Raw genomic sequence first — 27137 nt, 5'->3', positions numbered from 1 at the left:
AGCAGAGGAGGGATCACCCGCCGTAAAACCCCCTATATCCCCCCTGGTACCAAATCTGTTGTGGTCAGCCTGTCCGATTCGGATCCATCGGTTGCGATTAGGTTCATCGCGGTCGGATTTGGCCGCGCTTTCGAGTTCATTGTGGTCGGACCGGATTAACCAACCCGAACCCGATCCCAGCGTATTGACCCAACCAAACAACATAATTTACTTCAGATATCAAGTTCATTGTGGTCGGACCGGATTAACCAACCCGAACCCGCGCTGTTGACCCAATCAAACAGCATCATTCAATCAATGAGGAATGATTTCTTCTGGCTATAATTTATAGCGTGATTTATATTCCACGTATAGCCGTCGTCATCGATCGCTATCAACCTCTCAAGAGAATAGCACTGCACGAACATGAATCCATCAAAGTCCATATTAACTGGAGAACAAAGAGCCAATACAACAACCGTGCAGCAAACAAGTTCAGATGGCAGTTTCGTGATGATGGCTGTAAGGGGAGGACTATACGGCCCTCGTCTTCCTGTTCTGCAGAAACCTCTGCAGCGATCGCTTCATCGACAGGCTTCGATTCAGAAGCGGCGGCGGCCGTGTCGGCGCAGACGGCGTCGCGTCCGGAGGAGGAAACGACGAGCCCTGTCGTCGGCTGCTCTGTTTCTGAGCCTCCACGTCCTCCATCTCCCGCTTGGCCGAGTTTATGATGGCTCTCGCCTGCAACACCTCTCAGCGATGAGCAACCCAAAGCTTCCGAAACACGACACGAGTTATATTCATGCGTCGAGTTCCGGTCTCTCTGCAACGCCTCTGTTCCATACCTGAATCTCCGTCACGTCGCAGACCCAGATCTGACCATTGTAGAACATGGTAATCTGCTGCTCTGGCGGCTGTGGTGCTTTCCCGGCTGCCTTCTCCTCCACTCTACGTCATCGCAGAGAGAGTTCAGATCCAGTGGTAAGCACAAACAAGAATCGAGCAGCGATACCTGCTTGAACTGGCAGAGGTGTCGGAGTAGGAAGAGTGGCGATGATACACGCCGCCGGGGCTGAGGCTCAGCTCGGTGTCACAGTGATCGATACTTCCCAGGGATACAAACAGAAGAAGATTAGTGGCAGTCATGGTGCAAGGATCAACCCTTGACGGTCTAAGAGATGGCCGGGTGGGGAGGAAGGAGATGGTCTTATATAACGTGTGCAGTGTGTGCGTTACGAGATTGGCTTTGGGAGGGGGAGCGGAGGAAGTGCACGAGTTCCTCATGTGCGGAAATAATTGCTGGACCGGCGAGAAGTGGGCATGTGATTTGATCCCTCGCCGAGGTGTAGAACAAGCGGTGCTTTCATGGGTCGTATTCTTCTTTCTTTTGTTCCCCGACACGCTGTTTGCTGCTCGTGTTTTCTGCTTCGACGTGACGAAGAAGCCTTTCGGTCCTTTTGGTTTACTGCACCGCTGATCAATGTCTTCTGGAATGAGGGAAACTACACGAAACGTGAAACGTGAAACAGAAACTCCACAACAACAGATGGAAGTCGAAACAATCACAGGATTCTTGTGAGACCGAGGAAGAAAATTAGAGCAATTTTATATGGTGGATTTGGGAACCCATAAGATATATGGATAATTGTTATTGTTCTTCTGCGTATTTAACTCTACTTGATGGGGGAAGTTGAGCCGTTGATTGATATACGGTGCGCAATCATCCTGTGTCATGTCATGTCTTTTTCTCTATGACTTCTGCTATAACTACATGCCAGCTGCTATCACTTCATCATATAAAGTGTGGGTTCAAACACACATTTATTTCATGATCCAAACATGAGACTCATTAATTGAAGAGATCAAGTGGCAAATCTCGTCCGGTGAGTCGCAAGTGACAAGGACATCCTATGCACATTGTGTCCGTGAAGGATAAGATGGATCAACAAACATGATCGAATGCAGATATTTCGACATGCTTAACAGTGGAACTTGGACATCTGTGAACACTTTATTCTTTGTCAAATAGAAGATGATGAATACGTGAAGAATTTTGTTCTATGAATATAAGATGGCTTCCGATGTCTTATTTTCTCTGTTAAGATACATGAGTAGTCGATGGACTTAATCACAAAGAATAATCTTATGGATCAGTGCTTTCGATGTGTATGATTCGCTTTCAACATCCAAAGCTTAATCTGACTTTACAGTCCATGTGTTGATGCGTATGACAACGTCCAAAGCTTAATCTGAGTTGTGATATAGGAGACTTTATAGGCCAAGCGACGATGGGACGGATCGGATGCAGACGTTGCACTAAGATGCAAACCTCCTCATGATAAAAATGTTGGATTTGGGTTCATATTCACACCAAATCAAATTCTTTATAATGACAGCATAGAATTCAAATCCTGCATTTGTCCTTTTATAATAGTATTTTTAATTAATTTTTTATATTATTTAAAAATATATATTTTTAGTAAACGGTAAAATAAATATTTAAGCTTATACATATATTTAGAGGACTAATTATATGTTATCCTATTTAATTAATTATCTTTACTATCCCAATCTCTATATCTTTAAAAGTTATATTAAATCTGAAATACTTAATTAAATTATTTCTTATGTCGTCCTGTTAATAGAAATATCATAGTTGTTCAGTGGTAAATCAAAATGAAATAAAATCAGCATATAACAAGGTATTATCATAAATAAAATATAAAAAATAAAAATCTAATATAACTTTCGAAAGTATATGAACTAGGATAATAAGATTAGTTAATTATAAGAGATAATCTATAATTAGTCATATATCTAAATCATTTTCTTATAACATAAATTTTAGAATTACTATTTACCCGATCAAATATGATCCTAAATATTTATTTTTAAAAAATATATTTAATAAATAAAAATAAAAATATATCAAATAAGATTTCATACCTAATTATTTATTACATAACCACAAACTATTTAGACCACAGCCTAAAATAAACGAAGAACTAAATCAGTAGGTAATTCATAGACTCTATTGTTCTAAATCAACAAGTAATTGATCTACCGTATCTTTGTCGATCAGGTTGGGACATCAGATTTATTAGCTTCCAAACGGTGACCGGTAGATAACGGGGCGAAACCCCGCCATGTGTTTCTTGGGTAGTGGTGTCTTCTCTGTCTATCGCGACAGACACACAAACGGACGCGTGTCAGTCGACTGGGCACTTACCCGTCATCAAATGAACGCGTGTCAGACCAAACTTTTAGCATTTGCCAACTGTAGCGGCTCTTCGGGGAGACCTCCGCAGACGACGTTGCTTTTTGCGCGCCGTCGTTTCACGGAAACGGAAGGAACAGTGGAAAGATACCACCTGCGGGAGAGGACGAGGGGGGACCCACGGCCACTAAGAGCGGGTGCCGGATCGGGCGGCGGTACACCACCCACTCCCATGATCTGGTTTTTCCTTTCTATCACGTGTTGGATTGGGATGTTGTGGGTGAAGCTCCTGCCCAGTGTCGCCGGCTTTTTCGACCACGACACGTGACACGAGCAAAAGCCGACCATGTCACGCTGCGGAATTTGGGGATTGGCGTGTCGATCACGAGAAATTAGAAAATAGCATTAAATTATAGCAAAAATGAAATTATTATTGTATGACCCAAAAAATAAAATAAAATCGAATGTAATCTTCTGCTGGCTTAGCAAATAATAATTAAAATAAAATTATTATTGTATGACCCAAAAAACTGGAGGCGGGCACTAAATTTCGGTGTACATAAATGCTACTTAGCAACTAATAATTTCTGCTCCAAGAGCTAATCATCGAAACAAAATGGATTTATTTGGGCTCGTCTCAGATCGGGCCGAGCTTAAACGTGGCATTAGTGGATTGAGCCTGGGACTCGTTTGCGACACGCACCTTCTAATATTATTTACATTATAATATGGCAATCAAATAAGTTAAAAATACATATAAAATAATAACAACTGTTAAAACTATATGCTTCTATAAACTATAAAATAACAACAGTTAAAAATACATATAAAATATTTTTAAATAATAAAAATAATATCTAATTATTAAATTCTATACTTTTACAAATATCAAACACATAAATTAATACTTCTAAAAATAGACTAAATGAAACCATCGGATACTTAGTCGAATCAAGTATCGTCAATATAAATATCCAGTTCTGATATTTTCTTTTTCTTTTCTTATTTTAATTAAATAATTATTTATTATTATTTTTTATTTCCTTTATAAATATAAATATTTAATTAATTAAAAAAATCAAGACTCATCATCCAAAACATAAATATAATTAATAAAAATAAAAATAATTTAAATTAATTCATAATATTTTTTTTGTATTTACAAAAGTATATCCTCAATACATTTTGCTTAATTTTTTTTTATTTTCTTTCTTCTACTTCTTCTTTTCTTCTGTCTCTTCTCCTCGCTGACACTCGAAACCTCTTCCTCTTTCTTTCTTTCCATTCGCCTCCTTCCCTTCGCTTCTTTTCTGTCTTCTCTGTTCTCACAGCCGACGCCATCTCCCTATCTTGTCTCTTCCTTTCCTCTCTCTCTCTCTCCCCCCCCTTTCTGCCTTCTCTTCTTTCTCTTTTTCTTTTTCTTTCTTCTCTTTCTTCTTCCTCTGGTGCAGATCACTTGCACGAGCCCTTTCTTTCTTCTTCTTCGTTCTCTTGTTCTTTTCTCCTCTGATCACAGCAGATCAATCACCCGAGACCCTATCTCGTACAAGCGAGAGACGGCAGAAAGAGGCGGTGGCTGAAAACCCTTTTTTTTTGCTTTTCGGCATTTTCTCATTTTAGTCCCTATAGTTAGTGTAGTTTAAAATGGGTACTTTGTTAAAGAGGTACGGATCTCACTCTGATCTCGTGCAGCCGTGTCGTTGTTTAAGATATGCTCGCGGTGGATGACCATCCATGCTTCTCGGAGAGACCTAATCTGATTAAAAAGGCTGGGAGTGGCTCTATCGATATAGGTCGTGCTTGCAAATGGAATGGCCATGCACCTATTCTGACAGAGCTAACCAAATTTATGTCAACCGATTCGTTACTCCATAACCAGTCCCAAAACCGCAATTATGAAGGCACCAATGTGATGCTGCCACGAGCGTGGCGGTGTACCATTTTATTGGCCTGCACACATATCCGAAACAATATCAGATCACTTTCGGCCGTTACAATCTCATTTATCGGCCGATATAAAACCACGCCATCCATTCGTCAAACGCAATTCCTTTCTCTGCTACGTATAATATTATATCCTTCGCTCATATATCTCCGATCTCCCATCCGTCGGTCTTTTCGGTCTTGGCGTTTCTCCGTCGCTTTTCTTGTCGCAGCTAGCGATCGAAGAGAGGAGCTGGTGGAGCGGTGGGTCTCCGATCTCCCAAGATTTCGGTGCGATTTTCTTGCGGCGGAACAGATCAGGCCAGGTTCGTATTCCCGTCTTCGTTCTGGATGAATTCCGACTGTGCATTTCTGTATTCGAGCTATGATTTCGTGACCCAAGGCCAAGATGTCGATCGAAGTTGTTCTCCGCTCGATCTCTGTCCCTCTCGATGTCAAGACTGCCTAATCTGCCAACAATCGCTCGCTAATTACAAAACCATCAGGGTCTCGGCGCTTTCTTGCATCTGAGATTTCTAGGGTTCTTGATTTTTCTTCGATGCGGAGCGATTAAATCTATCACAAGTAGTTACCGGCAGTCGTGCGTTGTTAGCTTTGTTCATCTGATAATTTTAGGATTCTCGATCTTTCTTGGATGCGAGATGAGTAAATCCGTCACAATCAGATGCGGACCATTTTATTCTTGATGGTTTGTTGCAGCTGAGAATTATGAGGTTCTTGATCTTGCTTGGATACGGGAAAAGTAACCCATCGCAGTAGTTATCGACAATCTTGATATTGATGTATTATTGCATCTGAGAATTCTAGGGTTCTTGATCCTTCTTGCATGCGGCTCAGGTTAATCTATCGCAAATAGTTGGCAGCGATCTATGCGTTGGTGGTTTCATGCATCTGGAATGTAGGGTTGTTGATTTTTCTTGTATGGGGGTCGTGTAAATCCATCAGAATTTGTTACTAACTATTTGGGTCTTGATGGTTTTGAGTTCTTGATTTTCCTTTGATGCCGGACATGTAAATTTAAAATGATTTAGTCTGTCATCACAAGTTCTTGTTTGTAGGGTTCCAAATGTTTCTTGTTCTTCTTGTTGCAGGGGAATGAGCAGTTGGCGGCCGGTTGATGTAAACAAGAGGATTTGGAATATGTGCAGAAAGTTTATTTGTTCTGTTCAATGGCTTTGAAGGTTTAGATGTGTCGTAGGTCACGACACGAGGCATGAACATTGTGAAGGGCGTTGCTGATCTCATTCGGAGATCTTCCAGCAGCCAAACCAGTGAAGGTGGAACCTCGGGTCATGGTGATAAGTTTGCTGCTCCCTCTCCGAGGATTTGGTTTGGGTAAGTTTTATCTGATCTCTTTTACATGATTATGATATTGATATGGTTTGTGGCTTGTGTTTGTAAAATTAGAATTTCAGTACAGAAAATTATGTATTTTTCTTACTGCAGAATGGAAGGACAAAAATGAGTTTAATGCTTCTGTGTTCTCTTCACCTGCTGTTTCTTAATTCGTGAAGTTCACTAAATAAAGTAGGAGAAAAACCCTCTTGGTCAAGTGAAGACATATATCTTCCAGATTAGTTACTGGTGTCACATCTGTAGTTCTGGAACAATAATACTAAGTGGAGTAGGGAAAAATCTATGATATATTTGTGTAGAGGTGGAGAAAGCCCTACGTTGATGAAATCACAAGTACAGTAACTGTTGATACTGTCATTTGCATTCATAGTTGGATATTGGAAAGGTGGCAACCCTGTGTTAGGTGCTCAAGGCCATCGAATTCCTCATAGGTATTATTGATTGGAGTGTTGTAAGATATTATTTATATGCTCAAATTAGTTGGTGTTCTAGTAGTTATTTTCATTTTTAAACTTTTGACTTAAGACTATCATTGCTTGTTTTCATTTTATTGTTTTCTTTTACAAGTTGTGAAAATAATTGTCTTCTTCCTCAATTCAACTGTTTATTCTGCATTTCTTTTTTTTTGCCCCTTGCATCCGTACAAGAATATACATGGGGAAAATAACTACTAGAACACCAACTAATTTGAGCATATAAATAATATCTTACAACACTCCAATCATTGCTTGTTGGGCATATGATTTTTTTTTTGTTTTCAAATTGCTTTCACTTTTGATGGTGACTTGCTTTGTATTTGACCAGTTTGGGTGACATAATATGGCAGCATGTGATATTCTGTGGACTGTAGGGCCCTCTCTATGTAAAGATGTGTGCAATAAGTGGGAAGAAAAATTGAAAAATAATCCATGTAGTTCCAGTGAAAATAGATGTGGATGGGAAAATAGTTTCATTGGCATTGACATTCGGTTGGAACAAGCCCACTTATCATCCTAACACCTATTTGGAACTTCGTGTTTTAGATGATCGATGCCTTGTTTTTGAAGGAGTAAAAGTTTTGGTGGAATGGATATATGGACTTTTTGATGTTATTGTTGGATAAGACAAGAAGGGATGCAGGCAGCTTGTAAGGAAATTACTAGAAAGTGAAACCAATTGTTACATAAGTTGTTTGCAGGGTTGATTCTTGTTCTTGATGTATTAAGACAACCTTAATCACCACTCCATTGGTTTTAGACTCTTACTGAAGGAGCAGAATACTGCTTTGCCCCTTGTTTAAGCAGACCTGACCTCTGTATTCATGTTCAATAGAAGGCAATGCATTGATGTAGACCTTCCTTTGACAAAATTGGTCTTAATTATATTATCATTAATTTGATTTGGTGTAAAACCCTGTAACAGGATGTTCAGCATAGACCTTGACTTCTTAATTGATAGAATCATTTTTGCCATTGATTGGGTAACATAATTTGCTTCACATACACATCTTTATTTCTAGAAATACCTCGTCTCTCTTGCGTGTTTTGAAATTCTTAATTGAAAGCAGATGTTTGTTTGGCCTACAATATCTGTTAAGAACTTATTCTTCTGTGGTTGTAGGGATGCTGGTGAGGAAGTCATTTTGAATACACTTTGGCAGAGATATGAGAATGCAATTGATAAGGTAGTCATGTTCATTAGTTCATGTTGTTGGGCTTTCTTGTTTAACGTCTAATAACACATGCCTTTTAGTTTTAGTGATAGTATATACTCCACTCAACTATAATATGGTTATGCCATCTAAAATGAAGAATGAACTTATATGCAAGGTTCGCAATACTGTACCGTACCGGTATTTTGACTCAAGCTCGGTACTGGTATGGTACTGTGTACCGAGCGCTACAGTACTACTGTAGCAATGCTACAGTGCGGACCGGTACCAGGCGGTCTGCGTACCGCTGTCCTGTCGGACCGGTACGTACCACCCGTACCGGGTGGTACGATTCGGTATGGCAGACACTGCTTATATGTATGAACTCGTTATTTGTTCATGATGTTAAATTATTGTGTACTTTATCGATTTGTTTTTCTTAGATAATTATATAAACCTCAACCTTTTTTTTATATTGGTTATCATTGTGTCCCTATTTTTTGTTTTGCATCTTAATGTGAGAATGTTGAGTTGGATGTGTGGAGGTAACAGAAAATATCGGGAAAAAAAAAGGTTTCATTTATGAACAACTAGGGGTGTAGCTTCAATTGTAATACTCTAGTTTAGTCCAATATCGGAAGTAGACAAAGACTTGGAAGACTTGGATTGACTTATAAGTTTATGATGGGTATATTACTCTAACATGGGTTATGGTTTAGGCTTAGTAAGCTAATGACATCAGTAGAGGATAAAACAAAGGAGAATCATTTAAGATGGTATTTAAGCAGAGAAGACTTATATAAGTATTATAGTTAGAAAATTTGAGATAATTAGTATATATGAAATGATGAGAGGTAGAGTGTTATTGATTTATATAAATGGATTGGTAGCAACAAATCCATATAGTCGACTCCAAATAGTTGGTACATCTCAACTTACTTTTGTCATTGTTGTACTCTGCTTAATACCTTTCAGGTTTACTGCATTATTGTTAAAAGTGAATAGCTCCTATTTTAGAATAGCTCCTATTTTACTTTGATCATATCATCCGTATCCTTTTAATCATAAAAAGTGTAAAGAATTTGATGCTTATTATTAGTATGGTTATATGTTTCTCAATCAGAGAAAAAACTTGGTAGTATGATGGCCATAAGCTAGCCTTGTGTATGCTTGATGACATATAGAAAACAAGCGAGATAGTTGTTAAGGATATTGGAAACAGAATGGTATATGAAGTGTCGGTAACTATCAGTGCAACTTAAACATAATCCTTCTATTAGTCCTCTTTTGGGTTGCTGAATAGATTGCTACTATTTGTAAAATGATACTGCACACCTGTCTAGGTCATCAAGCTTTAAATGCATAAGACATCGATTAAGGATTGATAGGATGGCTCAATCACCATGAAGACCTACTTTCGTGATGATCAACTGTTTCCCATATGATTAGTTTACAGCCTGTGTTGGTAGTTCTGCCTTAATTTGAAAGGGAGACCAGGTGATGTTAAGGGTAGTCATTTAGGTGTGTTTGTCCTGTTTACACAAATTGAACATGCACACAAATATGAAAGTTTTATGTCATGCACAAAAGGTCTTTGCACTCTCATATAGTGTACTCAAATGTTTGTGGTTCTATTTAGTCTGCATGTGTGCTTTCTCTTTTAGTTTGCACTTTTTTGGTGTTAGCAGCGAACTAAGTGGTAGATAAATATTGAACCAAATAGGATAAATTTTCGGAAAAAGTCCTTAGTTTTGAGAAAATCTTGCAGAGCACTCCCATTTAAAAAAATTCTCATAGAACACCCCTGCTTTCCTAAAAGATGATTTTGTCCCCTGCCTCTGTCCCTTCGGCTGTCCTCTTCGCCCTTGGCTGCCCTCCGTCCCATCCACTGTTGTCTTCAGCTCCTCCCGTTGACCTTGGATGGAGGCGTGGGGGCGGAGGCGGGAGGCGAACCAGGGTAGAGGTTGGGGTGCTTACGTGCGGAGGTGGCCAGTGGAGGAGGCGGTAGTCGGTGGGGTGGAGCTAAGGGCCAAAATAGTCTTGTAGGACAGAAAGGGTGTTATGCGGGAATTTTTTGGAAGTAAGTGTGCTCTACGGGAATTTCTCAAAAACTAGGGGCTTTTTTTGGGAATTTGTCCAACCAAATTTATGGTCAAAGGTTTTAGGACATTTTTTTTTGTAGAAACTCGTGGTGTTTTTCTTCTTACTTGAAGGAAGATCATTGTTGATAAACTCATCTTAGGGTCCCTAATTCCCCAAGAAATTGAAATGTCCGTAACTTTTGAAGATGCCTAGTTATGTAAATTATCAATGTGTACTATGTTCTACAAACACAATATCAAATTATCGATTTTAAACATAGCATGGAGAGATGCTAGCACTTGAGATAAAATGATTAAGTAATTTGCTAAGCAATCGTTATGCATCCATACCAGGAGTCAAGTTTTAGTGTGTTAAGAGTTCAAGTTAGACTTTTTTAGGGAGTTTGGAGTATTTTTAGTATTCATATAAATGTTGGGCTTAATCATTTGATGACAACATATTCTAACTAATAGGAATAAATTTTATTTTTAGAAAGTTTACATGAGTTTGAATGGGGAGATGATAAGATAGTCCTTATCCAATTGTAGTAGTAGTTGAATGGTTCATCTCTAAGTAAGGTCTTACAGGCAAAATGATATAATATATATTTTGAATGAAGTAACAATGTTTTTTTAAGTCTGTATTGGTCTTATCTTCTTTCTCTCTCTATCATGTTTGTTTCCTCTGGCTTCTGACCTTGTTCTTCCAATTCATATTCTCCTCTCTCCCTTGCCCCGTATTCTTTTTTCATTGATCTGGTTGTTTTACTGCATTGGTATGCTATCTTAGACTGCTGATGCTATATCATATCAGAGCATGGGTTTATACCACCACAGCAATCTGTTTTGCATCAAATTTGAAGAGGAGGATGGAGATACAATTCTTGCTTACATGGTGCAAATTAAATATAGATGTGGCATTTATACATTTAAAACTTTAGATTGTGAAACACCATTTATTTTAATTATAGTCCATGTTGTAAAATACACTCACATTTCTAGAACATTATAGAAATGTGACTGTGTTTCGCAACATATACTATATTTACTTTTGTTATATTTTTGTATGAAAAAAAAAACCTAGCCTGGAGAGATGAATTACCAATGTTGTTGAGCTTAAAGTGCTTTGTGCACCTAACCACGGAAAGTTGGACACTTTTTTGCCGCCCATATATCAATGAATATGCACCTGTAGCTTATTATAACACGTACAATTTTCTTAAGATAAACGATTTTTCTCTTGGTATGGATATCACTGTATATTGTCTGCAAGTTATCCTATTAATGGTTTATATTGAAACTTCTGTGTTTATTTTCTGGTATCCTTTGCTAGATGAAGTAGTTATCTTGTTGTTTTCTTTTAAACAAATAAGAAGATCTTTATTTTTTCGTTATTGGGGTATAGAGACATTAGTTAATCCAATATTAATTTGATTTCTGCATGGCTGACTTAATTAAAGATTCTACTTGGATGGTTGACTTTTCTTTTACATTTTCTTTTTTTATTTGTGCTAAAAGGGCTGAAGCCATCTTTCGGTGGTTAATTTCTGAACTTTGGATACTTTTGTTATGTGGTTCATGTCCATAGCAATTTAATTGAGTAGAGAGGCACCAAGTAGAATTGCTCTCTTGATTACTTAGTGAACTTCTAATTAGATTGAGAACTTGTTAGAATACACTGACTTAAATGTTTCAGTAATCTTATTCCTTTTTATGCTTCTTTTGGGTTGTCTAGGCTGAAAAAAGGAAATTGTTGCAAACTTTTCTCATGCAATTCATAGAAATGTATGAAAATTGGAAGCCTGTGCATAATGGACAGTTCTCAGTGCAGCGGGCATCTGGACCAGATGATATAATTCTTGGTTGCTCTGTTGGTCATCCATCTGAGGTTTCTCTAATTATAATCCAAGAAATTGCCCGTATAACATCTCTTCTCACAGATTGTAAGTGGAAAATTTCTGTTTTAAGATATGTGAATTGCATTTAAATTCTGCATATAGCTGCATAAGCATGGTTTCAAAATCATCCAGTTTAAGATGTATGCGTAGCATTCTCTCTTTGTGGCCTCATGTTTCTGCCACTTGTCTTGCTTTTGCTAATATAGTCATTCCCAATGACTTGTCCAGAATACAATTTTATTTCTACATTTCATTTTTCATGGTCATTTAGTTATTGTCATGCACACAAAATTTGGTTTATGAATAACTTAAGCTTTGAATGTTGATAAAAGTTTTATCATAAAACTACTGCTAGTGATCGAGACCTTAATGTGTCTTTTGCCAGATCATTGTATGATTTCTTGAATGCTGTTTCATTCTACATGCTGGTCTGACTTCTGAAGCATGACATTGCATTATCTGTTAAACATCGAGACTTCTCTACTTAATTTGCACATCATTTTCTTCTGAACTCTCCTTCCATAATGTTCTATAGTCATATAAAACATTATATGCATGTAGGAGAATGATGCACATTCATGATTTTTATGGCTAAATATCTAATATGGATTTGGACATATAATCTGTAGCTTTATTTTATTTAATACTGAACCATGCTGACTAATTTTTCTCAAATTTTGTTTTATGGTTAATCTAATCACTCATGTATATGTAATTTTTAAGTAACCTAATTGTGAATTTTTTGATTTCTTAGTGAAGAATAATGCTGGGCAAGTTAATGATGATCCTTCGGAGCCACCAGGAAACTTTGTTTTTAGCACTGATGCATTACTTGCTTTGAATTGTCTCACAATTTTAACTCGCTCAATGCACAATTGTAAAGTATTTAGCTATTATGGAGGGGTGCAAAAGATCACTGCTCTTTTGAAAGGTATCTGGAATATGAAGTCTTTCTACCTTAATGTTCTTCAGCACATTATGTTTTTAAAATACTATGTTAGACAATTAATTGAATTTGTCTCATACTTGAGTTACATCATAAATTTTAAGCTTACACCATACTTTGTTGATGTAATCTTGCACCATATAGTTTACCACCTGGCTTGATAAGCTTACTAGCACAGTGTTTCGGATTTATAGTGGACGTAGAATCACGTGGACTAAATATATATATAAAAAGCTATCTCATTTTCTTATGACTAGCACCTCTATCCAGTTGAGTCAATACATTGATTAGTTCAAAATACCAGTGTGTGCACACAATTGGTTTGTATATTGATTCATAGTTACCAAGCAACACAGATGGAACCAAATGTCATAGTCTATCACACGATATGGGTGGTAAATATTGGTCTGAGATTGAGGGTCAGTCATGGACCACCTTTTTATTTGGGATGCCCTAAATGCCAGGGAACAATGGTAAACCAGTCTGCATACTGTGCTTTGCCTTTTGACATCAAAGCTGGGCCAAACCAGGCTAATTGATATACTCCCTGGTTCAGTATGAACTAAAGCCTGAAGTCCTTATTGTAAGCATCTAACTCTTGAGGATTCAAGAGTTTGCGACAAATGTGACCTAAATGGAAGAGAATTATGAGAGAAAGAGAAGTGGGAAGATGAGGAGGCAAGAACCTTTTTTTCAGCATTTCCTCTGTTTCCTTTTTTTTGGGTTTTGGCCTGTATCATCTGATATACAATAGCATGCTGGTTCTGTAACACCCAAGAAGGAACCTGTACATGGTGCAGTACTCAGCATTGGAACCTTGTTGAATTATATTGACACATGCAACTTTAACATTGTGTTTCCAGCTGTACATACCAGTATACAGTAAAGCATGTGATGCGGACTGGTGCTCAGGTCCTTGATACTGTAATACCTTTTGTACCTTGCTGTTGAACATCACCGATATCAGATGATGATGCTGATTTTATAAATCTACAACATGATGCTGATAGAGGTGGATGTCTTGGTCTGTATTTCAGCTTCTTGTATAAAATAATTTAAATGTCAACTATGATATTTAGAATCTGCTAGCTAGTTATTCTCAAAGTTTATTTTACCAAAAATGGTGACATGTGAATATGCTTTTGAATGAACTTTGTGATCAGTGTTTAGTAGCCCATTTTCAAATTTTCTGTCTTTCATTATTGAAATAGCTGTCTTTCCTTTTTATGAACTCAAATATATAAATATCATCATTCTGCCTTCTATAATATGTTGCATGATCACGTAAAACTTATTACTAGGCTAATATGCATATTCTCGGAAAGCTGATCCGTCTCTAACATCAGATTTCGATACGTTCAGCTGCAGTTGTCAAGCTTAAAACTTTAACAAGTGCACTTCCAGTAGATGAACACTTGTCAAGTTCTGGACTAGAGAAGATAGGAATTTTGCAAAAGATACTAGTCTATGTTGTTTCAATAATTTTTAGTTTCATGGAGTTGCATACTCTTGGAACCGAGAAGACTCAGTTTGTGGATGGTGTTTCACATATGTCTTCGAAGAAGAATCCACATGATGTTTCTTCAAGTGGTCCAAAGAGCTTAGTCTCTGAGACAAGACTTCTTTGGCAGCAAAAGGCAATTGTTATGGTGATGGAAGCAGGTGGTGTCAATTGGTTAGTAGGTAAGGTATGCTTTCTTCAGGTTATTTGTTTTCCTGTTTTTTTCTAGTATGCTGTTTACTTTGTGTGTTTTAAAACCTTATGCTTGCTGCAGAAGTTTGTATATTGTCAGCATAGATAGTTTTGATGGATTAGTTGAGCTGATAAACTCCAATGAAAAATCTCATCCTTTTCTGAATGTACAAATCTATATGTTACTTTTTAAAACAGGCCTTAGTTTACTATTATCAGGAACGGAAGTATAATTTAGATCTTTAGGATGTTCTAGTTGGTTTTCTTTTGTTCACTTGAGAAATTGTCTATAAAATGTCTTTCTATATATTTATATTTGTTAATCAGCAGAAGAAGATAATAGGAAATATTATACTATAAGCTGAAATCCCAGAAAGGCATATTATGATAAAACATTGAAAGATTCAATGGCATGCAACTGCTACAGGACATAATATAGTTCTTCACAAGCAGAAAATTTGTGAAGTTTTGAATTCTTGAAAACATCTACAAATAAACATGCTGAACAACACCTATTATCAATTATATGGCAAGAGAACTGTTCGTTAATATTTTGAATCTGTGCTTTATGTCTTAAATAGATATGGAGAGAAAAATAAGGAAAAAACATGAACAAGATGCCTTATAAAAAGAGAATATTAGAGGAAACTAGATGAATCTTAAGAAAAGGAATTGTTCAAGGATGATTTTGCTTCAGGTCATTAGGGACCACAAGGCACAGGAATATTAGTATTTCAAGTAGGAGAGAGAGAAAAATGAGACAAAAGGATATGGAGTTTGCCACAAGTAGAATAATTTGATCAGATCTCACATGCAATTTTGATGAATTCATAGTTCATATTAATCCCTGTTATTCTCTCACTAAACATGACAGGCCAGGACCGCCAGGTATTGTAAATCTAAAAGAATTCTTGTGTACCTATAACTGTTTTAATTTTAGAGTTAGCTTTTTCTAATCAACTTAGAACTTCGCAAACTTGTCTAACAAGAAGTTTCTAACTGGATATGACTGAAATTCTGATCTTGAATTAGTTGTAAATTCTTTGCACTTTTGTGGTTCAACCTGTATAATAGATCTGAAAATTAATAAGATTATCACTAGTAGAAAGAAAACTGGTCCTTGCTTTGATTAAATTGACTTAACAACGATCCATTGTCTCTAACCTTAAAACCTAATGTTACAGTTGATCTTTTAATCTTGGTTCATATTAGGTTGAGAAGATGATAGATGAGGGAAAATTTAAAATTCTTGCAGTTGTTAAAAGCTTCTAAAATATACTGAAACGGTGATTCATTTTAAGCAAATAGGCTGGATGTAAATGACCAAGCACTTCTGGTAGTGTGAAATATTAAGCAAGCAATGTAACTTGATTTGTGACAGTAAATTGATGAATTTTGTTTGGATGATAAGAGTAAGACAACATATGAAAGCATGCAACAATGGCCATGTTCCTTTATCTTCTGACAATGAAGTTTGGCATACCCACTAAAACAGTCACTAGTATAACAGTGAGATAACAAAAAGCAAACAAACATTAATTTCTCCTTGTCCATAAGAAGACTCTTCTCTTTTTATATATATTGCTTGCAAATAATAGAGAAGGAGGGATGTCCCTCCAGAAATATATTTTTAAGGTTTTTTGCCTCCCAGAAAAGTAGTGTAGAAAACCTGGGCAATTGCGAGCACTGGAGGAACTACTGATGGGGTGCCAAGGAAGAATGTTAATGGAAGAAAGATGACTGGGTTCTTATGGAACACCCTCCCTTGTGTGGTAACACCAAAGGAGTGCCATGAATGGCACTCCCAATTTTACCAATCTCTTTGACATGAAAGGCGTTTGGCATAATATTTGATCAAGCGAGGAACCAAAAAGGATTAATTGATGATTGATTATTAACTAAATACCTCTATCCTTTTTTTAACACTACAGCAAGAGTCTAGAATGTTACAGGAAGTATGTGATGAATGAACTAATTCTTAATGATGCTTTTTCTGTCCTTTTAAGTTTATTGCAAATGATGTTTTGTATGATAGATGGAATAGAAAGTTCAGTGTGTATAAAGGCACATGCAGCAATACTGAGCATAAAAAAAAAAGCAATACTAAGCATTTGCCTATAGCATTAGTCTGCAAATGTCCATGGAATTGTTGGTGTAGATAATCATCTTTACAACTCCATTGACTTCTTGCAGAGCTTTTACGGGTTATTAGAAGACTGAATCTGAAACAACAGTGGACTGACTTATCCCTCCATTATTTGACTCTGGTAACTCTAAAATCAGCTCTCTCTGAAAATCCACGGGCACAGAATCATTTTAGAAGTATCGGGGGTCTTGATGTTTTATTGGATGGGCTTGGACTTCCATCAAGCAATTTTTCCTTTTCAAAGAGCATAATTCTTTGTGGAGATGATAGGTAGTTCCCTAATTTTTCATTCGATGGATTGTTGTGGCTTTAGGAACTTTGTTCTATTTTTACTTTATTTGTTCTATAGCAATACTACGAGGCTTCCCATGCCTGCAAATTCTTTGGGGGTCTATTAATTATTTCCTTTTTCCTATGATTGCTTGTGTTCACTTATCTGAAAAAAGTGTTTCTTGTTTACCTTGAAATCATAGAAATATTTTAATGAAATTCAGTGTCCATTTTGTGATGAATGTAATTTTCATACTCTTTTCTGCTGTTGTGCTTAATGCACCATGCTTCCTGGCAAACAGTCTAAAACCTCGACAAAGGAAGTTTGATTCAGTTTGTTAAATAATTGTTGCTGAACTTTTGTTAAAGCAATTTGACCACTGATATTTACTGAAGATAGGTTTCGTGGCTCCTATTACAAAGCATGCATTTACATTAGCAAGATGGAATTGATAACGAACAATTTAGCCACAGAGCATTACTAGGATGTTTGGCAGCTTAGAAGCTTTTTTTTGACGTTTTACACAGTTTCAAGTATAAGATAGTACAATCAACTTGGAATATAAGAACAATAAAGGGATCTGATATTCCGAATGGGACTTCAATGTTGCTTGAATCCCTAAGCGTTGTCCTCTAACCAAATTTTTTATAGTTAATTTTCTTGTGAATCAATTGTGAGTTTGAGCATAATGTAATAAATAGTGCTTATATATTTGTAGGATTTAATATAACGGAAGCACAACTTTGGTAGATGTGTAGTACTATGTCATAAATACTTATAAAACACAATTACTGAATGTGGTTGGGTTTCTGATCAGCAATGGATAACTTTCATGTATTGTCCACCCTGCAATGCAATTTCCATATCACTATTTGTCCTACCAAAAAACAAAAACTTTTTTCATCACCTATCTGATAAATCAGTTATGACATGTGCAAATTATGCTATGGTAGAAGGTTGGTTGTTTGCAAGGTATCTATGCTTTGAGTTAGTTAAAATTTGCCATTACATATTTGAAAGACAACTTAATAAATAGTTTAACTTTTACAACAACAACAACAAAGTCGCAAGTACCAACTATTTGGGGTTGACTATATGGATCTTTTGTCGCCATCGAGATTCGTAAAGAGTCATATATTTAGTTAAGCTTGAAGTATTTAGATATTAATTTATAATTTTCATTAAGGTCTTTTTAGGTCTTCCTCTACCTTTCCTCGTACCACAAATATTAATGTTTTCACCTCTTTTAATTGTCGCATCCGTAGGTTTCCTAAGCATATATTCATACCATCTTAGACGATTTTCTCTTATCTTATCATCTATCAAAGCGATACTTAGTTATTGACGAATAAAAATATTTTTTTCCTATCTTTCCTATTTAACTTCATATATCTATCTTAGCATTCTCATCTTAGCAACACAAAATTTTGTATATATTTTTTAGCTGCTCAACACTCAGATTCATAGAGCATTATTGGTCTCGCAACTATCTTATAGAAAATTTCTTTTAATCTCAATGTTATCCGATCTCAAATAAGACTCCTAACACCCCCTCGCCATTTTAACCATCCTTTTTTACTCTAATGAATAATATATTCATCGATCTCTCCATCTTATTGAATAATTGATCCAAGATACTTAAATCTTTTACTTAATTTTTTTTGTCTAAAATAGATTTAACTTTTTAAGTAGGGCAATTGAAATGAATTCTTCTTACTAAGAAGGTCCCAAATGTGCAATATGCTTAAATGGCCAAGACATGCCAAGTAAACTCCAAATAATAAATGGTTTGGCGTTACTGTTTAGGCTAAAATTTTCACTGAGAAATAACTTTGATAAGGTGGCATACAAGTAAACCCTAGGTCTTAGTATATCCTAATCCAACTAAATGGATAGGTTAAGATTCACTCCTTGTTTTAGTAATAAGAATGGTCGATGAACCAATTGAAGGAGGAAGTTGTATGTTCCAATTTATCAATTGTTGTACATGAAACTGAATGATGGAGATAATCACATTTTTCGGAGAAGTCCATGCTATTAAGGTTTATGATAAAGAAGAAAACTTGTTTTTATATAGTTGCTTGAATAGGCAGAACGAAAATAAGTCGAGATGCATATAAATTATTGTGTGCGCTTCTATTATGTCTTGGAGTATGTAATTCCCATGTGAAGATGGATAATAACCTCAGTGTCAAATATGGTAAAGGATTTTGGATAAGAAGGAACAAACAAGTAGAAACTTGACTCGTGCTTTCAAATAAAATAAAAGAACATATAGAAAGGAATAGTTTCCCAATTCTCAATTAAAGGCTGGCCAAGCATTAGAAGTAATCTTTAAAATAATGTTGCTATGAGTTGTTTTTATAATTATTATACGGGAGAAAACATCAATCACCTAATGCTTTTCTGTCCTCTTGTAAAGGATACTCTTTTGAAAAGGATATTTGAAATAACTTCTTCAGGAAGCTTCATACCTCTGGTTTTGCATTTCTATTCTGGAGTGCGTTTAGCATAGTTGAACAATCAAGAAAAGACCCATTTGTGATAGGGTCTGGGATAATGCTCTGTCAGAGTGTTTAGGAGGACAGTATTAGGACTTTCTGTGATAAGTGCTGTCATTGTTTTGTTCATGGAAGCACTTTCATGTTTGATTTGATTAGGAAGAGGTATTCTTTTTGGATTTCATTTCTTCTATTACTTTATTCTTCTTATATCTGTTCTATTTTCTTTACACTCACTCTTTAGTTGAGGCTTTGAACTGTTTTTTGCATGAAAAGGAAAAGAAAGGGAAGAGAAGTAAATATTATGCCTTTTAAGATAGTCTGTGATTTATTTTCTTTAAATCTCCTACAAGGTCTCCTTGATCAGGTCTCCTTTTTGGGGATTGCCTAACTGGCAACACAACTCTCCAGGTGCTTGGACAGACTGATCTGAAACAATGAGTATATTGGTCGATATAGACCGACAAGCAACTAAAAAAAGAAAGATAGAAATAAAAGAGTGGAAGGGGAAGTGAGATCATAGCAAGGATTGAAGTTCCTGAACACCCATCCGGTAGTGATTGGCTAGCATGACTACACTACTGTGCTGCTACAACTCTATAGAATGAGAAAACAAAGAGAGGTGAAAATAAGTAGGTAAGGCTTGTTGTGAGAACTAACCTCCCTTCTCCTCCCTCCTTCACAAGTTAAAGGAAAAAGATGGGAAAAATGAATCCCATTTGAGCTCTAATAGAAACCTAGCTCTCCATTATTCTTTTCTTCACTCTTCTAGTCACTTCTTGCATGGGAGGCAGCAACACTTGAAGCTGTAAACTGGAAAGTTTGTGGCTGGGATTTGAACAAATTCCTTTCAAGGCATCCTTGATATGATTGGTTCATTAGACCTTCATTTGTTGAGGTATCTGTGCTCTTTGGCCCTTCTATAGTCAAGATGATAACACATTGCTGCAACATTTCTTCATCACATTGGCACCAAACACTAAACTAATTCAGGAAGTCCTGAGCACTCAATTTGTGTTGGCTGGAACTGATTAAAAAAAGTTAAATTGGTTTGTCAAGAGACCCAATTCATGCTCATTAAAGTAGTAAAAGGACAGTTCTGCAATTTCAACCTTTTGATAATAGGCCTTCCAAGAGGTAAAAGAAAAGAAAAAAAGAAGAAGAAGATAGTAAGTAGCTAACATAACTCAATTTTTGCACGAATCAATAAGGCAAGTCTCAAGCGTGACATTCATGCATAGGAGTTCTGGAATAAAAGCTAATCTAATCACCCCAGAAAATCTCTGAAAAAGGACCTGATGTTAAGGTCAATTGTAAGGCCTGTTTAGAAGAAATCTTTAAATTACAGTAGATTACGAATTTTGATTGACACTTGGTAGCTCATCCTAAATAGTTTCTCATTATTAATGTATGTTGCTGCAACTCTACAACAGAAACAACAACAAAACCTGAAGATTTAACTATTTGGGGTTGACTACATGGATCTTTTGCCGCCATTGAGATATGTAAAAAGCTAATGTTGCTATAACTCGGTCATGTTGTATTTAAAACATGATTTTTAGAAGCCTTCTGTCGTTGATACTTGATACATGCACTTCTTTGTTGTGTTGTCTTCAATATGCTGTAAATTGCATGTGTCCTTGGATATGCTTTTTAATGATAATTCCTTCCTGTCATATATTTCATTTGAATGCAATGTTCTTAATACCAATGCACTGATAATATTTCTTTCTTTCACAGAAGTGGAATTTTTCAGCTCCAACTTCTTTCTTTGGAAGTCCTAAGGGAATCTACGTATCCTGAACTATTTTTTTCGTTAAGAGTTTTGACTTAATTTCTGCATTTAAAATACACTTGACATGCTTTTACTAAAATTGTTGAATTTGGTCTCATATTGGCATCATTTTTTCCTTTTTCTTAATGGAGTATATGATTACTTGGGATTCAACTTGGCCAGGTAAGTTGGGATCATCCAAACTTAGATTCTCCAATTGTAATTTAGCCCAGTCCAATATCAGTATGCAATGGTTTAAAGATCAGCTGATACAGATCAGCCATAGCTCACCGAAAAAATCTCGCCTTGCTTTTTTATCAGGACTGCAATATGTAGTAAATACTCCACAACACCGTGCAGGATAATTTGTATATTGCATAATAACATAAAACCATCATACAAATAGGAAATTAGAAATGTATGCATATTGCAAGATTATACATAAAATATAAGTATATAAAAGATAGAATAAATCAAAGCATTTATTAAAACTCCACATATATCAGATTGAAATTTTATATAGTAATGGCACTAGGAAAATTTTAAAATATAAATAAAAAAATGAAGTTGGTTTTTCAATTATAAAATTATGAAGAATTTAAAAAATTGAACTAAATAATTAAAAATACTTTTGTAATCATATCCTACGATCCTTATCATCTAATTTGACAGATCTGACCTAAACCCAGTTCGTTTTTTTTCTTTTGAATGTCTGATCATGTTTCTAATTTGAATTTAAACTTCTACCCAAGTTTTGTTTACGATGTGCTTGGGTTGGTTTGAATTGATTGGTTGGGTAAGTTAGGCTAGGATGGTTTAGGTTACACAGGTTTATACAGACATTGCTAAAGTTGTAAGTATAAATGATTCTAATTATACTACTATGTTATATTATGTACCCTATGTTGCCAAATGAGGTTGGATTCAGGTATGGTTGGGTTTACTTTGAATCAGTTTGAACTTAGGTTGGGATTGTGTTGGGTTTTGTGTCAACACTAACCCAGCCCTAGTAGGTATGTGATGAGATTTCCCATCCTAACCCCACCCAGGTTTCCCAGGTATAGTAAGGCCTAAAAATCCTTGCTAATTAATTAATTTGAGTCAAGCAGGTGGTGTTAAACTCAATTGTAAGTTGCACTAGTAATGCCTTAGATGTTGTCAACTTAGTATTGTATTCTTAATTTGTTAACAATATCTTGTTTGAGTCACCTAAGTTTCCTTAATTAACTAACACAGATTTGGCAATCAAAACAATATGCAATTCCTATGTGAAAATGGACGGGTACATAAATTTGCAAATAGCATATGCTGGCCAGCTTTTATGCTTCAAGAATTTTACCGAAGAAGGATGGCTTCGTCGGTATCTGACAATGAATTGCTCAGCTCAACCCATGCCAACAGCCTGGAGCAAAAAGCATCTCCAGAATTTTCCATTCAGGTCCATGACAATAGTCCCAATTTAAATGAATGGAATGAGTATTCTGTTAAACTAAGCAGAGTTCTTTGCTCTTTTCTACTTGCTCCTGAAGACACCAAATTTCATCATGGTCATGCATCTATTAGTCAAAGTTCCTTTCCTATCTCGTTGGCTTATTGGGAACTTTCTATAAGATGGGTGATGAAGGTTCTTCTTACTGTATTTCCATGCCTCAAGGCTTGCACTACTGAGAGTGAAGTGCCAAACCATATAAGGTGAATTTTTTATTATCCAAACATTTAGCAGCTGTATGAGAAGTTTCTTATTTATTTTTTACTATTCTCTGATTATTTCTTTTTTTGCATTTTGAAGATGAAATTCTTTTACTGTTATTAAAAGTATTTCATAGTTGAAATGGAAATAGAAGGGTTTTTCTCGTCTCATGTAACTAATAATTTCTCACTGTTGGTCGTCAGTAGTTACAGTGGAATACTGCTGTTGTTTATAGATGGGATTCATGGGACTATATGAATTTGGTTCCAATGTATAAACCTTTTGTCCAGTTGAAATGGCTTTAGATTTTACGAGTGTAATTAAACATTGTATAATCGTATGCAAATCAGTAAGGAAAAGTAATCCAATAATTCTAATATTTGTTTTTGTTTAAGGCTAACATTCTGCAGAAGTTTGGAAACTTTGCACGACTGCAGGTGACAGTAACATATTACAAGCTTTACTGCTTTATTGCTTGGCGAGAAACATGAAGAGAAGCAATGAAAGAAGTTGATGATTGGCAGCTAGTTGATTTGTTTGAGGCAAACATGCTGATTTAATCAAAGAGGTCAATCATAAAGTTGGAATAGTTAACAGTAATGGTAATGATGACATACCATGACAATGAGTGTTGTTCTTAGCCTTGTAGGCGCATAGCACACTGAAGTCCAAGCTTAATAAATCTCTAATCTTAAGCTTTGCCTTAGCCAAGGCACAATGGCTTGACAAGACTGCCCAAGGCATGTGCCTTGTGCGCCTCATCAAGAAATCAAGGCTCAGAAAAGATGTGTTTTATGATACTATCGTTAGGACTCATTTATAAAGATCATCAGATTGTTGTTTTGTTATATTATTCTTTTAAGTTTTTTGATGGTTGGTAACAGGATAAACTAAAAAAGGGATCTGTTCTGTGTTGCTTTATCATGTCTTCCACTTTTTCATTTTGTCATTCTGTTTTTATTTTATGTTTGTGTTACTCTATTTAATCTTACTCTGATGTCTCTTCCTTGCTTTTGTTGATCAATTACTGTAGTGGCTTTTTCATATTTGTCTCTGCATTGCTACACTAACTACCTTTTGTGAATCTCATTTTTGTTGTTTGCACATTTGGCAATTGATACAACTAATAAGATTGGTTACTTATATACCATTAAGTAATAGATAAGTATTCTTTCATAGTTCTATTTAGTTGTTAACCATATTTTCATATTTTTTTGTTATTTGTGTGTTTTCCTCCAATGAGGTGTGTCTCTCATTTGTCCAGGTTCCAAGAAACCTTAGCGTCTTAATGTGCCTTTGAGAAATTTGAACTTTATGTAAGCACTGTACATAGTTTGTAACATCAAGCTAGAGCTTGAATAGATGTATGTGTCAAGCAATAGGGAGCAAATTCGACCTTGGAAAAATTAACTGGAGATGCTGAGTGGGGGAATTGCTATTTGGTCTTGAAGAAGCCATTTATATATGACAGTGTGTGCATAAAAATGGGTGTGAGGAGCATTGTTGTAAGTATGATCTCTAGATAAAAATCTAGTTAGATTTTGTTTAGGGGCCAGCTCAAGTTTATTTTCAGTTATGCTTATGTTCTTGTTCCTCTTGAATCAAAGGACAAGATTTAGATATGATTATTAACTGATTAGATTTGGCTGTTAACTGATTAGGTGGACAAGGTTGCTAATGAATCAGATCTGATTGCTGTCTATACCTTAACAAATATTTTTGATAGGATGGGAACCAGCCTCAAACTTTGAGCCTCTGAAGGCAAGTAAATCTTGCTGTATCCGTTTTTGTAATATCATGTATATCTTCTTATTTGTCTTCTATTTAGAAAGTCTTCTACCCTTTTTCATCGTTCATTCTTTAGGATTTGATAGTCATTGTTATCCTCTTTGTCGTCTTCTGAGATTTCCTTTCTTGTATCTAACTCGTCTTCCCTACCATGGTGTCCTACCCTCTCAGCCTTGCACTCCCTTTATCCTGTATATGTGATCAAATGAGACCCAAATTTGATTAACATCATATCGCGAAATTCTAATAAAAATAACTACGATAATACCTAGATAATAATAACCCATTTGATTCTAATTAGACCTGCTTAATACCTGTAAAATTCATTTGAATGATATAGAAAAATAATAAAAACTAAAGCTTTAGTACCAAAGACTCTTGAACTTGACCAAATCAGTTAAACTTAATTTGAATTTGGCCTCCAGATCAGTCTTTTTTATTAGGCCCTTGATTTATTAGGTTTTAGAGGTCTATGGTGTGTGATCTAAGTTACTTCACGAGCACTTGAATTTAGAGGTAAACCATCATTCTCAACAATAAATAGCATGAAAATTTTTGTGTAATTTATAAATTAGGTCATTGGATGGCTAGTGTGAAAAATGATAGTTATTTTTAGACTGTAGGTTATGGTCAACATTGGAGGAACATGTAATATGTGAATCCCAACTTTTGTAACAGGTGAAATAGCCTCACTAGCTGATCGGTATGTACCAGCATGTTTCAGGTGGTATGGGTGATGTGTCAATCGATATGGTCGAAACTCTTGCTGTATTGGCTGATACAGGTCAGTACTGGTCAAAATTTGATCAAGAGTGACCCAAATCATGTAAAGTTTTACCGCAATGATTGGGGCCTCTTTTGGGGCTTTAAATCCCCCTCCTCCTCTCTTTTACTAATTCTCACTCACTCTCATTCACTCTCTCATTGTTATAACCAAATATTCCTATTCATCTATGCCTCATATACATTTTATTCTTATTTAAATATAATAAAATTACCGTTAAGTTAGGATAAAAAAAATCCTAAAATAGTTTTTTAATGAATTTTTGGCCTTTTTCAGCCTTTCTTAAAAAGATGGTACATGCTGGCATGCCGGCATATGGGGTGCCGGTACTGACCTGTACAGACCGGTCCACCCATGGTCCAATTCCACCAGTTGGCACAGTATGACAGTCCATGAGAAGTAGATTCTTTTCTTGTTTTAGCCCATTGAGTGAACCATCTTGTCGACACTGTTTCTTGATGATAGGTGAGATAGGCAGAAGACTGAAGAAACCAGTGAAAAAAGAAATACAAAAATCTATACATTTGTAAGCAGAAGGAATTTCCATGAACAAATTTTTTTTGAGCGATTTAATTCTTAGCTAAAAGAAAGTTTATTTGGATTTGAGTCGCAAGTCTCTTTTTTTGGCAGTATTGACTTTGGGAAACCATCGTCTTTGTTTAATTCAGAAAATTTGGCAATACTTTATAATTTATTATTGTCAAGTGCCAGGTAGAGTGCATTCCAGCAAGCCAAGTGCAATGCTTCACCATGCTGGTCACATGATGTGGCATGTGCCATGCTCTATTCGTAATTGTGATGCCTGCATAAATATGGAAAAATATATTGTTGCTTTCTACTAACCATATGGTTTGGACTGAATTCTGAGTTAAGTTGAAGATATATTAGTTGCTCACATCGTGGAAATGGTGGTTTTGAAACTTGTTGGTTGCAGTGCACTGCACAAGCAGTAATTACTCTTAAAGCTTGGCTATAATAACTTGGATCTGAATCATGTTGTTGTCCTATCTTTCTTGTTTCGCATGTCCCAGTCAAGGCTTGCATTACCGTTGGGTATTATGGTATGGTACGGACAGTATTTACCAGGATGCTGATTAGGGTAAACCCTGATGGTACACCTGTTACAGGTGTTTTACCTCGCGGTATGCCTGGTACGGGGCTAGTATCGACTGATACACATTGGTATAGGGTTCGATACAAGTCGATACAAGGTTTGGTACACGTTGGTTCAGGTCCGGTACCAAACATTTTCTTTTTTTCTTTTTACAGTTTTTTTCAGGATTTTTTGAAACTCATTACGTACTGGCATATCGGCACTCCGGACATGGTATGGACCAATATGGTACCTGGTCCAAGCCCCCGGCTCAAACCTTGACCAATGCACTACTGTTAATGCTTGTGTAAATTCTTTCTGGAATTGTAGATCTACAGCATAGACA

At 36.1% G+C, this 27137-nt stretch overlaps 2 protein-coding genes across 3 annotated transcripts in view; one reads left to right on the top strand and one right to left on the bottom strand.

Moving 5' to 3' along the window:
• Nucleotides 1-396: 396 nt before the first annotated feature.
• LOC135632705 (protein TIFY 5A-like) lies at nt 397-1300 on the bottom strand. The gene is made up of 3 exons (XM_065141410.1): nt 992-1300; nt 825-927; nt 397-720 (listed from the first exon to the last, which is right to left on the bottom strand). Exons 1-3 carry the CDS (start codon nt 1261-1263, stop codon nt 514-516), a joined length of 582 nt encoding a protein of 193 aa, XP_064997482.1. The 5' UTR covers nt 1264-1300; the 3' UTR covers nt 397-513.
• Nucleotides 1301-5259: 3959 nt separating this feature from the next.
• LOC135633757 (BEACH domain-containing protein B-like) overlaps nt 5260-27137 on the top strand; it is a 55026-nt gene continuing 33148 nt past the window's right edge. Inside the window, exons 1-9 of one of the 2 annotated variants that reach the window (XM_065143633.1) lie at nt 5260-5445; nt 6232-6475; nt 8096-8159; nt 11943-12150; nt 12860-13036; nt 14414-14734; nt 16938-17160; nt 21403-21456; nt 22673-23128. In XM_065143633.1, the coding sequence (XP_064999705.1) occupies nt 6354-6475; nt 8096-8159; nt 11943-12150; nt 12860-13036; nt 14414-14734; nt 16938-17160; nt 21403-21456; nt 22673-23128 (1625 nt within the window). In that variant the 5' untranslated portion in view covers nt 5260-5445; nt 6232-6353. The remainder of the gene's footprint in view (nt 5446-6231; nt 6476-8095; nt 8160-11942; nt 12151-12859; nt 13037-14413; nt 14735-16937; nt 17161-21402; nt 21457-22672; nt 23129-27137) is intronic. The other variant, XM_065143634.1, reaches the window with a different exon arrangement.

Source organism: Musa acuminata, chromosome BXJ3-3, assembly GCF_036884655.1.
Source record: "Musa acuminata AAA Group cultivar baxijiao chromosome BXJ3-3, Cavendish_Baxijiao_AAA, whole genome shotgun sequence".
Lineage (NCBI taxonomy): Eukaryota > Viridiplantae > Streptophyta > Magnoliopsida > Zingiberales > Musaceae > Musa > Musa acuminata.
This window is presented reverse-complemented; position numbering and strand designations above follow the sequence as displayed.